The sequence below is a fragment of the Heterodontus francisci genome, chromosome 5 (genome assembly GCF_036365525.1).
Source record: "Heterodontus francisci isolate sHetFra1 chromosome 5, sHetFra1.hap1, whole genome shotgun sequence".
Taxonomy (NCBI): Eukaryota; Metazoa; Chordata; class Chondrichthyes; order Heterodontiformes; family Heterodontidae; genus Heterodontus; species Heterodontus francisci.
The window spans coordinates 196,725,693-196,743,516 of record NC_090375.1 but is presented as its reverse complement, the minus strand read 5'-3'; the positions used below and the strand labels follow the sequence as shown (position 1 = coordinate 196,743,516).

Genomic DNA, 17,824 nt, shown 5'->3' with positions numbered 1-17,824 from the left:
GAAATCTAGCTGTAGAACTACAACTCCCGGCATGCCTATGGAGGGTGGCCGGAAGTGCATGGCGGCCGGAAGTGAGCGGAGTCGGTGTGGTGAGGATGGCGGCTGCTAATTGCTCCCTCACAGTCGCCCGGCATCTTATCGACCCTAAGTTTGACAGTTACAAGTTGTCTCTGGAGTCGCTGCCTACTTACACGGTGGAGTTAGATGGCGGTGAGTTACCCGGGCAGCCGCCCTTCCCCCAGCAACAACGTGTCTGAACTTACTGCTGAGGGATGCACAGAAGGATAAACTTGTGTTTCTATGGCGACTTTCTCATCCTCAGGAATTCCCAAAGCGCTTCACAGTCAGTGAAGTATTTTTGAAGTTTAGGAAACATGGCAGCCAATTTGTGCATAGCAAGATCCCACAAAGAGCAACGTGATAATGACCAGATAATCATCGCTTTGTGATGTTGATTGAGGGGTAAATATTGAGGCCCAGAGCATCAGGGAGAACTCCCCGGCTGTTCTTCAAAATATTGCTACGGAATCTTTTATATCCACCTGACAGGGTCTCGCTTTATAATTTTCTCCGAAAGATGCACCATTCCCTCCCTCAGTGCTGCACGAAGATTGTCAGCCTGGATTTTTGTGCTCAAGTCCTGGAGTGGGACTTGGACCCACAACTCTCTGACTCAGACACAAGAATGCTTCCAAATGAGCCACAGCTGACACACAAATGACTAGATAATCTGTTGGTAGTTGAATTAATACAGGTCCAGGACACCAGAGAGAATTTTTCTTCAAATAGTGGCCTTTGAAATCTGAGAGGGCAAACGGCCTCAGTTTGATGGCACAGCTGACAGTGCAGCACTCCCCTTGTGCTGGGAGCATCAGCCTGGAATTTTGTGCTCAAGTTTCTAGAGGGGGTTTGAATTCACAGTCTTCTGAGGCAAGAGTGAGGCCAACTGAGCTATGGCTGGCACCGTAACTTTTCTGGATTTTTTGTTGGACTTACCCAGGAACAAATTGTGCTTGAAAAAAAAAACTTCTAAGGCTCCTTCAGAAAAACAACTGTAAGATTCATTAAGCACTGGGATTCAATGTGCTGTGTTGCCTCATGGTAATGGCCAATTATTATTGGTAATGTTATAAAGAGGGAAATGTCAGTTTGTCTCAGATGGTGGCACTCTTCTCTTGAGCCAGAAGGTTGTGGGTTCAAGGCCTGTTGCAGGATTCTAGCAAATAATCTAGGCTGACACCTCTGTGTGTTAGTGAGGCGGGCTGCATATTGAGTGATGCTCACTGTGTTAAACTCAGAGCCTGTCTGCCTAATCAGGTGGGTTTAAAATATTGTGAGACACTATTTGACTAAGTAGAGTGGAGTTCACCTGGTGTTCTGCCTAACAATAATGCTGTGATCAATGCCACCAAAACCGATTTACTGGCACTTTTAATACTGTTGGTTGGATCTTGCTATGCCTAAATTGGCTGCAGTGTTTGCTTACTTGTCAACGACAGCACTTCAAAAGTAGTTGACTGGGAATTGCTTTAAGATGTGGTAAGCTGCTATGTAAGTACAAGTTCATAATGCTATATCTATTTTACTTATGTATTCCCTTTATGTTTCACTTAGTAAATTTACTGTCCATTGGGAAGCAGCCACACAGACCAGAAATGGACCAGGCTCAAATCCTGATCTATGCTGATTTAGCTGATATCAACCAAAATAATGAAGAGGTTTTTTATGGAGAGGGTTATTTGGACATGGATAGCTCTCTGGGGCATAGTGATTGAAGCAGAATTCTTAGAAACATAGAAAATAGGAGCAGGAGTTGGCCATTTGGCCCTTCGAGCCTGCTCCACCATTCATTATGATCATGGCTGATCATCCAACTCAGTAGCCTGTTCCAGCTTTTGCCCCATACCCTTTGATCCCTTTAGACCCAAGAGCTATATCGAACTCCTTTTTGAAAATATTCAATGTTTTGTCATAGTAGCTTTTTAAAGGGAACTGGTTAAAGTTTGAAAGTAAAAAATATTAGGATGTGGGGGAAGGATAAGGGAATGAGTAATTGGAGAGCCAACACAGGAGTGAAGACCCCAATGGCTGCCTATGCTGCAAAATGTGGTTTATCTATAATTCGAGTACATTTTACAGGTAGCATCTTGCATGCTGCATTATGCTGTATTATAGGATAGTCACTATACTTTCCTCTTACTAACCAGGTTATATGAGTGGAATCCACTAGCCTTAGATGAGAAAAAGGAGGACAACTTTTGTGTTCATTGCATATTAATAAGACATATTGGCATATGCTGACCCCTAGTAGGATAATAGTGGCATGAATTTCGTCAGTCATTGCTGCATACCCTCTGGCTTGTATTATAGAATCATACTGCGCAGAAGGAGGGTATTTGGCCCATCGTGCCAGTGCTGGCTCTTTGAAAGAGCTATCCAATTAGTGCCTAACACCCCTACTTTTTCCCCCTAGTCCTGCTCATTTTTCCTTTTTGAAGTATTTATCCAATTCCCTTTTGAACGTTACTATTGAATCTGTTTCCACTGCCCTTTCAAACCTCATACCCTTTGATCCCTTTAGACCCAAGAGCTATATCTAACTCCTTCTTGAAAACATACAATGTTTTGGCCTCAACTGCTTTCTGTGGTAGCAAATTCCACAGGCTCACCACTCTCTGGGTGACGAAATTTCCCCTCATCTCAGGTTTACCCCGTATCCTTAGACTATGACCCCTGGTTTTGGACTCCCCCACCACCGGGAACATCCTTCCTGCATCTACCCTGTCAAGTCCTGTTAGAATGTTATAGGTTTCTGTGAGATCTCCCCTCACTCTTCTGAACTCCAGCGAATATAATCCGAATATAATATAATCAAAGTGAGAGGGGAAAGGTTTAGGGGGGATATGCGTGGAAAGTTCTTTACGCAGAGGGTGGTGGGTGCCTGGAATGCGTTGCCAGCGGAGGTGGTAGACACGGGCACGATAGCATCTTTTAAGATGTATCTAGACAGATACGTGAATGGGCAGGAAGCAAAGAGATACAGACCCTTAGAAAATAGGCGACAGGTTTAGATAGAGGATCTGGATCGGCGCAGGCTTGGAGGGCCGAAGGGCCTGTTCCTGTGCTGTAATTTTCTTTGTTCTGTGAACCGACTCAATCTCTCCTCATACGTCAGTCCCGCCATCCCAGGACTCAGTCTGGTAAACCTTCGCTGCACTCCCTCTATAGCAAGAACATCCTTCCTCAGATAAGGAGACCAAAACTGCACACAATATTCCAGGTGTGGCCTCACCAAGGCCCTGGAAAATTGCAGTACGACAGCCCTGCTCCTGTACTTGAATCCTCTTGCTTTGAAGACCAACATACCATTTGCCTTTTTTACTGCCTGTTGGATCTGCATGCTTACCTTCAGCGACTGGTGTACGAGAACACCCAGGTCTTGTTGCATATTCCCCTCTCTCAGTTTATAGCCGTTCAGATGATAATTTGCCTTCCTGTTTTTGCTACCAAAGTGGATAACCTCACATTTATCCACATTATACTGCATCTGCCATGTATTAGCCCACTCACTCAACTTGTCCAAATCACCCTGAAGCCTCTCTGCATCCTCCTCACAACTCACCCTCCCACCCAGTTTTGTGTCATCTGCAAATGTGCAGATATTACATTTAGTTCCCTCATCTAAATCATTAATATATATTGTGAATAGCTGGGGTCCTAGCACCGATCCCTGCGGTACCCCACTAATCGCTGCCTGCCATTCGGAAAAAGACCCATTTATCCATACTCTTTGTTTCCTGTCTGCCAACTAATTTTCTATCCATCGCAATACACTACCCCTAATCCCATGCACTTTAATTTTACGTGCTAATTTCTTATGTGGGACTTTGTCGAAAGCCTTCTGAAAGTCCAAATATACCAAATCCACTGGCTGCCCCTGATCAACTCTACTAGTTACATCCTCGAAGAATTCTAGTAGATTTGTCAAGCATGATTTCCCTTTTGTAAATCCATGCTGACTCTGTCCGATTCTACCACTGTTCTCTAAGTGCTCTGCTATAAATCTTTGATAATGGACTCTAGAATTTTCCCCAGTACTGATGTCAGGCTGACTGGTCTATAATTCCCTGCTTTCTCTCTACCTCCCTTTTTAAATAGTGGGGTTATATTAGCTATCCTCCAATCTGTAGGAACTGTTCCAAAGTCGATAGAATCTTGGAAGATGACCACCAATGCATCCACTATTTTTAGTGCCACTTCCTTAAGTACTCTGGAATGCATACCATCAGGCCCTGAGGATTTATCAGCCTTCGATCCCATCAATTTCCCCAACACCATTTCTCTACTAATACTGATTTCCTTCAGTTCTTCTCTCACTAAGCCCTGTGTTCCCCAACATTTCTGGTATGATATCTGTGTCCTCCTTTGTGAAGACAGAACCAAAGAATGCATTTAGTTGGTCAGCCATTTCTTTCTTCTCCATAATAAATTCCCGTTTCTGACTGTAAGGGACCTACATTTGTCTTCACCAATCTTCTTCTCTTCACATACCTATAGAAACTTTTACAGTCAATTTTTATGTTCCCCGCATTATACTGCATCTGCCATGCATTTGCATGGAGTATTAGTCTAGGCCTCTAGATTACTGGTCAAGTAACATTACCTCTGCCCTACCATCTCCTACTTGCTTTTGCTAACTATCTTAAATCTGTGTCCTCTAATTACTGACATATTGTAGGCCATCTATCATGTTGCTGCTATTTTTTGCAATGAAAAGTCTGAAAGAGCTTGCAGGCATTTTTGGCAATTAAAAGTTAATGTTCTGTCCTGCAAATGAAATCTTAAGAGCAGTTGGAATGGATAGTGCAGTAATGTTTTGCCAAAGAATTTAGATTAGTTGTGTAACTGGGTAAACAAAAACGTTAAGACAAATGCAAAGTGTTACATATTGGAAGAAAGATTGAAGAATGAACAGGGACCTTGAAGTAAAAGTAGATTCGTCACTTCTGAATTTTGTGAATTAAAAAGAATAAGTTGCTGAATACTTAGCCAGAAGAGTGCAGTAGAAGTCTGCAAAGTGATAGACTGATTGTGTCTGTGCTCGCGGGTCCCTGGCGAGTGAGGACAACATGCCTGCTGGAAGGCTTGAGGCCTTCCTGGGGAGGCGGTGGCGTAGTGGTATATGGACTAGTAACCCAGAGACCCAGGGTATTGATCTGGAGAAATGGGTTCGAATCCCACCACAGCAGAAGGTAGAATTTGAATTTAATAAATCTGGAATTAAAAGCTAGTCTAACGATGGCCATGAAACCATTGTCGATTGTTGTAAAAACCCATCTGGTTCACTAATGTCCTTTAGGGAAGGAAATCTGCTGTCCTTACCTGGTCTGGCCTACATGTGACTCCAGACCCACCGCAATGTGGTTAACTCTTACATGCCCTCTGAAATGGCCTAGCAAGCCACTTAGTTGTACCTAACCGCTACGAAGTCAATAAAAAGGAATGAAACCGGACGGACCACTTGGCATCGACCTAGGCACTGGAAACGACAACGGCAAACCCAGCCCTGTTGACCCTGCAAAGTCCTCCTTACTAACATCTGGGGGCTTGTGCCAAAGTTGGGAGAGCTGTCCCACAGACTAGTCAAGCAACAGCCTGACATAGTCATACCCATGGAATCATACCTTACAGACAATGTCCTAGACACTGCAATCATGATCCCTGCAGAGGTGGCGGGTCAGTGGTCTACAGTAGGGAGGGAGTTGCCCTGTGAGTCCTCAACATCGTCTCCGGACCCCATGAGGTCTCATGGCATCAGGTTAAACATGGGCAAGGTAACCTCCTACTGATTACCACCTTCCCTCAGCTGATGAATCCATGTTGAACACCATTTAGAGGAAGCACTGAGGGTGGCAAGGGCACAAAATATACTCTGCGTGGGGGACTTCAATGTCCATCATTGAGTGGCTCGGTAGCACCGAGTTGGCCGAGTACTAAAGGACATAGCTGCTAGACTGGGTCTGCGGCAGGTGGTGGGGGAACCAACACGAGGGAAAAACATACTTGACTTTGTCCTCTCCAATCTGCCTGCCGCAGATGCTTCTGTCCATCACTGTATTGGTAGGAGTGACCACCGCACAGTCCTTGTGGAGATGAAGTCCCACCTTCACATTGAGGATACCGTCCATCATGTTGTGTGGCACTATCACCGTGCTAAATGGGATCGATTTCGAACAGATCTAGCAATGCAAAACTGGGCATCCATGAGGCACTGTGGGCCATCGGCAGCAGCAGAATTGTACTCAACCACAATCTAACTTCATGGCCTGGCATATCTCCCACTCTACCATTACCATCAAGCCAGGGAACCAACCCGGGTTCAATGAAAAGTGCAGGAGGGCATGCCAGGAGCAGCACCAGGTATACCTCAAAAATGAGGTGTCAACCTGGTGAAGCTACAACACAGGACTATCTGCGCGCCAAACTGCATAAGCAGCATGCGATAGACAGATAAAAGCAAAATACTGCGGATGCTGGAAATCTGAAACAAAAACAAGAAATGCTGGAATCACTCAGCAGGTCTGGCAGCATCTGTGGAAAGAGAAGCAGAGTTAACGTTTCGGGTCAGTGACCCTTCTTCGGAAGAAGGGTCACTGACCCGAAACGTTAACTCTGCTTCTCTTTCCACAGATGCTGCCAGACCTGCTGAGTGATTCCAGCATTTCTTGTTTTTGATGCGATAGACAGAGCTAGGCGATCCCATAACCAACGGATCAGATCTAAGTTCTGCAGTCCTGCCATTGTGAATGGTGGTGGACAATTAAACAACTAACTGAAGGAGGTGGCTCCACAAATATCCCCATCCTCAGTGATGCGGGAGCCCAGCACATCAGTACAAAACATAAGGCTGAAGCATTTGCAACAATCTTCAGGCAGAAGTACTGAGTTGATGATCCATCTCGGCCCCCTCTTGAATTCCCCAGCATCACAGATGCCAGACTTCAGCCAATTCGATTCACTCCGCGTGATATCAAGAAACGACTGAAAGCACTGGATACTGCAAAGGCTGTGGGTCCTGACGATATTCCGGCAATAGTACTGAAGACCTGTGCTCCAGAACTTGCCGCACCCCGAGTCAAGCTGTTCCAGTATAGCTACAACACTGGCATCTACCCGGCAATGTGGAAAATTGCCCAAGTATGTCCTGTGCACAGAAAGCAGGACAAATCCAACCCGGCCAAATACCGTCCCATCAGTCGCCTCTCAATCATCAGTAGAGTGACGGAAGGTGTCATCAACAGTGCTATCAAGCAGCACTTGCTTAACAATAACCTGCTCAGTGATGCTCAACTTGGGTTCCGCCAGGGCCATTCTGCTCCTGACCTCATTACAGCCTTGGTTCAAACCTGGACACAAGAGCTGAACTCCAAAGGTGAGGTGAGAGTGACTGCCCTTGACATCAAGGCAGCATTTGACCGAGTATGGCATCAAGAAGTCCCAGCAAAACTGGAGTCAATGGGAATCAGGGGGCAAACTCTCTGCTGGTTGCAGTCATACCTAGCGCAAAGGAAGATAGCTGTGGTTGTTGGAGGTCAATCATCTCAGCTCCAGGACATCACTGCAGGAGTTCCTCAGGGTAGTGTCGTAGGCCCAACCATCTTCAGCTGCTTCATCAATGACCTTCCTTCAATCATAAGGTCAGAAGTGGGGATGTTCGCTGATGACTGCACAATGTTCAGCACTATTCGCAACTCCTCGAATACTGAAGCAGTCCGTGTAGAAATGCAGCAAGACCTGAACAATATCCAGGCTTGGGCTGATAAGTGGCAAGTAACATTTGCGCCACACAAGTGCCAGGCAATGACCATCTCCAACAAGAGAAAATCTAACCATCTCCCCTTCAACAGTATTATCATCGCTGAATCCCCCACTATCAACATCCTAAGGACTACCATTGACCAGGAACTGAACTGGAGTAGCCATATAAATACTGTGGCTACAAGAGCAGGTCAGAGGCTAGGAATCCTGTGGCGAGTAACTCACCTCCTGACTCCCCAAAGCCTGTGCACCATCTACAAGGCACAAGTCAGGAGTGTGATGGAATACTGTCCACTTGTCTGGATGGGTGCAGCTCCAACAACACTCAAGAAGCTCAACACCATCCAGGATAAAGAAGCCCGCTTGATTAGCACCCCATCCACAAACATTCACTCCCTCCACCACCGATGCACAGTAGCAGCAGTGTGTACCATCTATAAGATGCACTGCAGCAATGCACTAAGGCTGCTTAGCACCTTCCAAACCCGCGACCTCTATCACCTCGAAGGACAAGAGCAGCAGATGCATGGGAACATCACCACCTGCAGGTTCCCATCCAAGTCACACACCATCCTGACTCAGAACTATATCGCCGTTCCTTCACTGTCACTGGGTCAAAATCCTGGAAATCCCTTCCTAACAGCACTGTGGGTGTACCTACCTCACATGGACTGCGGTTCAAGAAGGCAGCTCACCACCACCTTCTCAAGGGCAATTAGGGAAGGGCAATAAATGCTGGCCTAGCCAGCGATGCCCACATCCCATGAATGAATAATAAAAAAAAGACTGGTGGGCATTGGAGGGACTGGAGTGCATTATGGGTACCAGGAACAACAATATGCTTTAATTGATTTTCCTTTAATTTACTTAAAATTTGCAGTTTATTGTTTATGCTTCTTTAAAAAGGGGGCACTTTGTTAACTTCTGTTAATTTCTATTGATTACGCCTTTCATCCTAATTGCCATTTTATAAAAAGAGTGAGCAATGGACTGCTCAGGCTGCGCATGTTGTCCCCTGTGCAATTCTGGATGAGGGGAGTGCAGGGAGGAACAACAAGAATGATCATAAGTGTAGAAGGAATGAACTGCAAGGGAAGATTAAAATGAAGCACGAGTCCAGAAAGAAGGCTTACTGACATACATGAAATATTGAATGGCAGAGATACTCCAAGGTAGATCAAGCCTGTAGAAGGGTGATTCATGTAAACTACTAATGAAGGGAATGGAGCCAAAGTCCATATATAGATCCATATTTTTATGTAGATTTAAATTTGTCTTTTAACTGAGCCATGATCACATGTTAAACCATTAACTTTTAGCACAAAAATGATGCATCTGGAAGTATGTATTAATGTTAGTTTACATAGTCTGCATTCCGATCTTATTAAAGTCTGGATCAATTCAAAAGGAAAGGTCATGCTTGAACCACCTTATTGAATTATCTGAGGAAGTAACAGAACAGGCAAAAGTATTGTAACAGGTGCAATATATTTGGATTCCCAAAAGGCCTTCAGTAAGGTACCGCATTGTAGGCTCATGACTAAGGTCGGAGGGGGTGTGGTGCTCCACAGGGGTCGGTGCAGGGATCACTGTCGTCAGTATTTACATAAACGATTTGGACTCGAGAATTGGAAGTACAATTTCAAAATTTGCGAATGACAGACACCACATTGGGGGATATATTTAATACGGAGGAGGACTGTGACAAAGTACAAGAAGACACTAAAGTTGCAGGATTCATGTGGAATTGGCGAGTGAATTTCACTAAGTCTGTGTGATGTATAAGGTAAGTGTGTGTGATGTTACATTTTGATAGCTAGAATAAGGAGGCCACATACTACTTCACTAATCGTCTGGATGGTGTAGAGGAACAAAGGGATCTCGGGGTACAGATACATATATATCACCAAAAGTAGTGATACAGGTTTTTAAGGCTATTAAAAGCAAACCAAACACTGGGGTTCATTTCTAGAGGCATAGAATTGAAACGTCAAGAGGCTATGTCAAACTTGTACTCAGCCTTGGTTACACCAGACTTAGAATATTGTGCATAGTTCTGATCTCCATGTTGTCATGCAGACCCCCACCTGCCAAGAATGAGACATATTAATTTTGTCATATGAACATTGATTTTAAACTGTTGCTGGAGTGAAGAATGACTTGTTTGAAGATCACCAGACACTGGGCTGGAAGGACATTTGCATACTAAGAGACACTGCTTGTGGAGACAAAGGACTATTCCCTGCTCCAGTTAACCCAAATGGATTTTGATCACCAGGCACTGAAGGTGTAAGGAAGTGCATTTCAGAGACTGCTAAGGTACAATCCACAAACCTCGCAGGAGAGACTGTTCCATATAAGGAGCTAGTCACTTGACTAACCTGCTGGGCAACCTGGGGTTTTTAAAATTGTTTCACAGAGAAAGAATGAGAAGGCTGTTTGAACTGGAAACTGGAACAAGAAAACCTCTCTCTCCTGGCTGGCTCTCTCTTGCTTTCTCCCCAAGCCACCGGACCCATAGAAGACACGTAAACCTCAAGAGAGAAAAGACTCCTACATCGGAACAAGTTGAAGCGTGAACTTGGCCCCAACGAATTGTAAGACTTACCGGCAACCAAAGACTCCACGTTGAACTCAAAGGACTGTAACTGCCAGATATTATGTCAAGCCTTTTGGCAGATGGAATATAATGTGGAAAAATGTGAAGTTATCCACTTTGGTAGGAAAAACAGAAATGCAGCGTATTTCTTAAATGGTGAGAGATTGGGAAGTTGATGTCCAAAGAAACCTGGATGTCCTGATTTATAAGTCACTGAAAGCTAGCATGCAGGTGCAGAAAGCAATTGGGAATGCATATGGTATGTTGGCCTTTATTGCAAGAGGATTTGAGTACAGGAGTAAAGAAGTCTTGCTGCAGTTGTGTAGAACTTTGGTGAGACCACACCTAGAGTACTGTGTTTGGTCTCCTTAACGAAGGAAGGATGTACTTGTCGTAGAGGGAGTGCAACAAAGGTTCACCAGACTAATTACTGGGATGGTGGGATTGTCCTATGAGGAAAGATTAAGGAGACTGGGCCAATAGTCTAGAGTTTAGAAGAATGAAAGGTGTTCTCATTAAAGCATACAGAATTCTTACAGGGCTCGACAAGGTTGATACAGGAAGGATGTTCCCCCTGTCTGGGGGTTTAGAACCAGAGGACACAGTCTCAGAATAAGAGGTGGGCCATTTAGGACTGAGATGAGGAGGAATTTCTTCACTCAGGGTGGTGAATCTTTGGAATTCTCTGCTCCATAGGGCTGTGCAGGCTCAGTCATTGAGTATGTTCAAGACAGAGATCGGTAGATTTCTAGATATTAAAGATATCAAGGAATATGGGGATAGTGTGGGAAAATGGTGCTGAAGTAGAAGATCAGCTATGATCTAGTTGAATGGCAGAAGAGACTGGAGGGGCCGAATGGCCGCCTGCTCCTATTTTCTATATTCCTAAATATTCTATTCTGAATAACTGTTTTGCCCCTTTTATTTCATTTAGACTGATTTATTTTCAAAAGTTTTCGAAAATGTTCCATCTCGGGTTTGTGCATAACTGATTTTTTTTCTCTCCACCCCCACCCCCCCCCTTGATATTACATAATTTTTGCACATACTTTCCCTGACAGAGGTGGAGGTAAGAGAGGAGGGGGAGTTGCACTATTGATTAGGGAGGACATCACGGCAGTACTTAGAGAGGATATCCCAGGGGGAAAGTCCAGCGAGGCCATATGGGTAGAACTTAGAAATAAGAAAGGGGTGATCACTTTGATGGGATTATACTATAGGCCCCCTATAGTCAGAGGGAAGTGGAGGAGCATATATGTAGGGAAATCAGAGATTTCTTTTGGGCCTCCTTATCTCGAGAGACAATGGATACGCGCCTGGAGGTGGTCAGTGGTTTGTGAAGCAGCGCCTGGAGTGGCTATAAAGGCCAATTCTGGAGTGACAGGCTCTTCCACAGGTGCTGCAGAGAAATTTGTTTTGGGCTGTTGCACAGTTGGCTCTCCCCTTGCGCCTCTGTCTTTTTTCCTGCCAACTACTAAGTCTCTTCGACTCGCCACAATTTAGCCCTGTCTTTATGGCTGCCCGCCAGCTCTGGCGAATGCTGGCAACTGACTCCCACGACTTGTGATCAATGTCACACGATTTCATGTCGCGTTTGCAGACGTCTTTATAACGGAGACATGGACGGCCGGTGGGTCTGATACCAGTGGCGAGCTCGCTGTACAATGTGTCTTTGGGGATCCTGCCATCTTCCATGCGGCTCACATGGCCAAGCCATCTCAAGCGCCGCTGACTCAGTAGTGTGTATAAGCTGGGGATGTTGGCCGCTTCAAGGACTTCTGTGTTGGAGATATAGTCCTGCCACCTGATGCCAAGTATTCTCCGAAGGCAGCGAAGATGGAATGAATTGAGACGTCGCTCTTGGCTGGCATACGTTGTCCAGGCCTCGCTGCCGTAGAGCAAGGTACTGAGGACACAGGCCTGATACACTCGGACTTTTGTGTTCCGTGTCAGTGCGCCATTTTCCCACACTCTCTTGGCCAGTCTGAACATAGCAGTGGAAGCCTTACCCATGCGCTTGTTGATTTCTGCATCTAGAGACAGGTTACTGGTGATAGTTGAGCCTAGGTAGGTGAACTCTTGAACCACTTCCAGAGCGTGGTCGCCAATATTGATGGATGGAGCATTTCTGACATCCTGCCCCATGATGTTCGTTTTCTTGAGGCTGATGGTTAGGCCAAATTCATTGCAGGCAGACGCAAACCTGTCGATGAGACTCTGCAGGCATTCTTCAGTGTGAGATGTTAAAGCAGCATCGTCAGCAAAGAGGAGTTCTCTGATGAGGACTTTCCGTACTTTGGACTTCGCTCTTAGACGGGCAAGGTTGAACAACCTGCCCCCTGATCTTGTGTGGAGGAAAATTCCTTCTTCAGAGGATTTGAACGCATGTGAAAGCAGCAGGGAGAAGAAAATCCCAAAAAGTGTGGGTGCGAGAACACAGCCCTGTTTCACACCACTCAGGATAGGAAAGGGCTCTGATGAGGAGCCACCATGTTGAATTGTGCCTTTCATATTGTCATGGAATGAGGTGATGATACTTAGTAGCTTTGGTGGACATCCGATCTTTTCTAGTAGTCTGAAGAGACCACGTCTGCTGACGAGGTCAAAGGCTTTGGTGAGATCAATGGAAGCAATGTAGAGGGGCATCTGTTGTTCACGGCATTTCTCCTGTATCTGACGAAGGGAGAACAGCATGTCAATAGTCGATCTCTCTGCACGAAAGCCACACTGTGCCTCAGGGTAGACGCGCTCGGCCAGCTTCTGGAGCCTGTTCAGAGCGACTCGAGCAAAGACTTTCCCCACTATGCTGAGCAGGGAGATTCCACGGTAGTTGTTGCAGTCACCGCGGTCACCTTTGTTTTTATAGAGGGTGATGATGTTGGCATCGCGCATGTCCTGGGGTACTGCTCCCTCGTCCCAGCACAGGCATAGCAGTTCATGTAGTGCTGAGAGTATAGCAGGCTTGGCACTCTTGATTATTTCAGGGGTAATGCTGTCCTTCCCAGGGGCTTTTCCGCTGGCTAGGGAATCAATGGCATCACTGAGTTCCGATTTGGTTGGCTGTATGTCCAGCTCATCCATGACTGGTAGAGGCTGGGCTGCATTGAGGGCAGTCTCAGTGACAGCATTCTCCCTGGAGTACAGTTCTAGGTAGTGCTCAACCCATCAGAGATAGGTGTAGGAATTATCGGGTTGTAATAGGTGATTTTAACTTCCCTTAGCGCTAAGGGATCAGATGGGGAAGAATTTGTTAAGTGTGTCCAGGATAGTTTTCTGAAGCAGTATGTGGATGGCCCTACTAGAGAAGGATTTACACTCGACCTCCTCTTAGGAAATGAGGATGGGCAGGTGGTTGAGGTGTCAGTGGGGGAGCACTTTGGGACCAGTGACCATACCTCTATTAGCTTCAAGATAGTTATGAAAAAGGATGGGACTGGTCCTCAGGTTGAAGTCCTAAATTGGGGGATGGCTAATTTCGATGGCATCAGACAGGAACTCTCAAAAGTTGAATGGGAGAGGCTGTTTACAGGTAAAGGGACGTCTGGCAAGTGGGAGGCTTTTAAAAGTGAGATAGGAAGCGTTCAGGGCTGGCATGTTCTTGTTAGATGGAAGGGCAAGGCTGGCAAGTTTAGGGAACCTTGGTTGATGAGGGATATTGAGGGTCTGGTCAGGACAAAGAAGGAGGCATATGTCAGGTGTAGGCAGCTGGGATCGAGCGAGTCCCTCGAGGAGTATAGGGGATGTAGGAGTACACTTAAGAAGGAAATTAGGAGGGCGAAAAGGGGCCATAAGATTTCCCTGGCAGATAAGACAAAGGAGAATCCTAAAAGATTCTATAAGTATATTAAGAGTAAAAGGGTAGCTAGGGAGAGAGTGGTCACCTCGAAAAACTCAAGGATCAGTGTGGCAATATATGTGTGGAGCCACGGGTAATGGGCGAGGTCTTAAATGAATATTTCTCGTCCGTATTCACCGTGGAAAAGGTCATGGAAGCTAGTGAGTTCAAGGGAGGGAACAGCGATATCCAGGAGCATATCAACATTACAAAGGAGGAGGTGTTGGAGGTTTTGAAGCGCATTAGGGTGGATAAATCCCCAAAGCCTAACCAGGTTTATCCTAGGATGCTATGGGAAGCAAGGGAGGAAATTGCTGGGGCCCTGGCAAAGATTTTTGTATCATCGTTAGCCATGGGTGAGGTACCGGAAGACTGGAAAATAGCTAATGTTGTGCCTTTATTTAAGAAGGGCAGCAGGGATAAGCCAGGGAACTACAGACCGGTGAGCCTTACATCAGTGGTGGGAAAGTTATTGGAAGGGATTCTGAGAGACAGGATTTCTATGCATCTGGAAAGGCATGGTCTGATTAGGGATAGTTAGCATGGCTTTGTGCGTGGGAAATCATGTCTCATGAATTTGATTGAGTTTTTTTGAGGAGGTGACCGAGAGGATTGACGAGGGCAGGGCGATGGACATTGTCTACATGGACTTTAGCAAGGCCTTTGACAAGGTCCCGCATGTTGGTTGGTCCAGAAGATTTGAACACATGGGATCCAGGGTGAGCTAGCAAATTGGATACAAAATTGGCTTGGTGTTAGGAGGCAGAGGGTGGTAGTGGAGGGTTGTTTTTCAGATTGGAGGCCGATGACCAGTGGTGTGCCGCAGGGATCAGTGCTGGGCCCTCTGTTGTTTGTCATATATATTAATGACTTGGATGTGAATGTAGGGGGCATGATCAGTAAATTTGCAGATGACACCAAAATTGGTGGTATAGTGGACAGTGAAGAAGGTTGTCTAAGGTTACAACAGGATATAGATCAACTGGGAAAGTGGGCAAGGGAGTGGCAAATGGAATTTAACGCAGACAAGTGTGAAGTGATGCATTTTGGGAAGTTAAACCAGGGCAGGGCATATACAGTGAATGGCAGGGCCCTGGGGAGTGTTCTTGAGCAGAGAGACCTTGGGGTGCAAGTACATAGTTCCCTGAAAGGGCAACACAGGTAGACAGGGTGGTGAAGAAGGCATATGGCATGCTTGCCTTCATCGGCCGAGGCACTGAGTGCAAGAGTTGGGACGTCATGTTACAGTTGTACATAACGTTGGTTAGGCCGCATTTGGAGTACTGTGTGCAGTTCTGGTCGCCGCACTACAGGAAAGATATGATTAAGCTAGAAAGGGTGCAGAAAAGATTCACAAGGATGTTGCCTGGTTTGGAGGGCTTGAGTTATAAAGAGAGATTGGATAGGATGGGTCTGTTTTCCCTGGAGCGAAGGAGGCTGAGAGGGGATATGATAGAGGTATATAAAATTGAGAGGCATAGTTGGGGTAGATAGCCAGAGTCTGTTTCCCATGGTAGAGGTGACTAAAACTAGAGGGCATAGATTTAAGGTGAGAGGGAGGAGGTTGAAAGGGGATCAAAGGGGTAAATTTTTCACACAAAGAATAGTGGGTATCTGGAATGAGCTGCCTGAGGAGGTGGTGGAGGCAGGAGCTGTAGCAACATTTAAGAGGCATCTGGACAGGTAGTTGAATGAGCAAGGCATAGAGGGATATGGAATTAATGCAGGCAGGTGGGATTAGTATAGATAGGCATTATGGTCGGCATGGACGCGGTGGGCCGAAGGGCCTGTTTCTATGCTGTACGACTTTATGACTCTGACATATTGACCCCCAAACCTTAACTCAGTTGTGAGTGTGCTAACACTAGGCTAAAACTAATACTCTGAAAGAGGGAGACAGACAGACAGACAAACTGGAAGAGTGAGGGACAGACAGATGAGCAAAGCGAGAGACGGTGGAGGAGGAGATACGGACCGATGTAGCAACCTTATTTTGCCTGTCAGTAGTGATGTGAGAAAAATACCTGATATTACTGAATCATAAGGTCCTGGGTTCAAGTTCTATAGCGTATAATCTACACTGACATTCCCAGTGCAGTATTGAAGGAGTGCTGCACTGCCGGAGGTGCTGTCTTTTGGATGGCATGTTAAGCTGAAGCCCAGTCTGGCCCCTCAGGAGTATGTAAAAGAACCCATGAGACTATTTCAAAGGAGCGCATGGGAGTTCTTGTGTCTTGACTAATATTTATCCTTCAACCACCAGTCACTTCAAAAGTGCTTCATTGGATGTAAAGGACTTTGGGAAATGCTTGGTCGTCAAAGGCGCTAAATAAATGCAAGTCTTTTTCTTTAATGTGCCAGGTATTGTCAAAACAGAGAAGACCAGCTTTGTGACTAGATCCTGAGATTACAGTACCATAAATGAACACAGTGTGGTGTGCATGATCTTGAAATAAGAGTGCAGCATATTAGAAGAGCAGTCTGCCTTCACTGGAATTGTTCCTGCTATAGAGTTGCTAATAATGTGATATTGCAACCAGTAATCTTGTTATTTAGAATATAATTTTCTTTTTTATGAATATCAGTAGCATTTCTCTACTTCCTTAGCAGAGGACACTGATTGAAGATAATTGGCACAAGAACCAGAGGCAGGATGAGAATATTTTACACAGCGAGTTGTTGTGATCTGGAATGTGCTGCCAGAAAGGGTGGTGGAAGCAGATTCCATACAAGCTTTGAAAAGGAAATAGAATATGTGTTTGGAGCAGAAAATTTACAGGGCTATGGGGAAAGTCCTCGAGGCGGCCAACATCCCCAGCTTATACACACTACTGAGTCAGCGGCGCTTGAGATGGCTTGGCCCTGTGAGCCTCATGGAAGATGGCAGGATCCCCAAAGACACATTGTACAGCGAGCTCGCCACTGGTATCAGACCCACCGGCTGTCCATGTCTCCGCTTTAAAGACGTCTGCAAACGCGACATGAAATCCTGTGACATTGATCACAAGTCGTGGGAGTCAGTTGCCAGCGTTCGCCAGAGCTGGCGGACAGCCATAAAGACGGGGCTAAAGTGTGGCGAGTCGAAGAGACTTAGCAGTTGGCAGGAAAAAAGACAGAGGCGCAAGGGAAGAGCCAACTGTGTAACAGCCCCGACAACCACATTTTTCTGCAGCACCTGTGGAAGAGCCTGTCACTCTAGAATTGGCCTTTATAGCCACTCCAGGCGCTGCTCCACAAACCACTGACCACCTCCAGGCGCTTACCCATTGTCTCTCGAGATAAGGAGGCCAAAGATGGGGAAAGAGCAGGGGGAGTGAGACTAATTAGATAACTCTTTCAAAGAGCCAGCACAGGCAAAATGGGCCGAATTGATTCCTACATGCTGTAAAATTCTGTGATTGTATGAAAATTGTAGGCCGGCAGGGACTGACCTTTGTTGCGTGATTGGTGCTCAGTAACTGTAGATGCATTATTGTGACTTATTGCAGCTGAATTTGAGATATAAATGTGTTTTTTAGGGGTCTGATTCCTTACCTATTTTGCTTGCTTTTTTGCATCTCTTTCTTGATAAT

General features: G+C 45.7%; 1 protein-coding gene across 2 annotated transcripts in view; it reads left to right on the top strand.

Annotated features, from left to right (window-relative positions):
• Positions 1 to 66: 66 nt before the first annotated feature.
• nudcd1 (NudC domain containing 1) overlaps positions 67 to 17,824 on the top strand; it is a 137,751-nt gene continuing 119,993 nt past the window's right edge. Inside the window, exon 1 of one of the 2 annotated variants that reach the window (XM_068032588.1) lies at positions 67 to 210. In XM_068032588.1, coding sequence (XP_067888689.1) covers positions 96 to 210 — 115 coding nt within the window. In that variant the 5' untranslated portion in view covers positions 67 to 95. The other variant, XM_068032589.1, reaches the window with a different exon arrangement.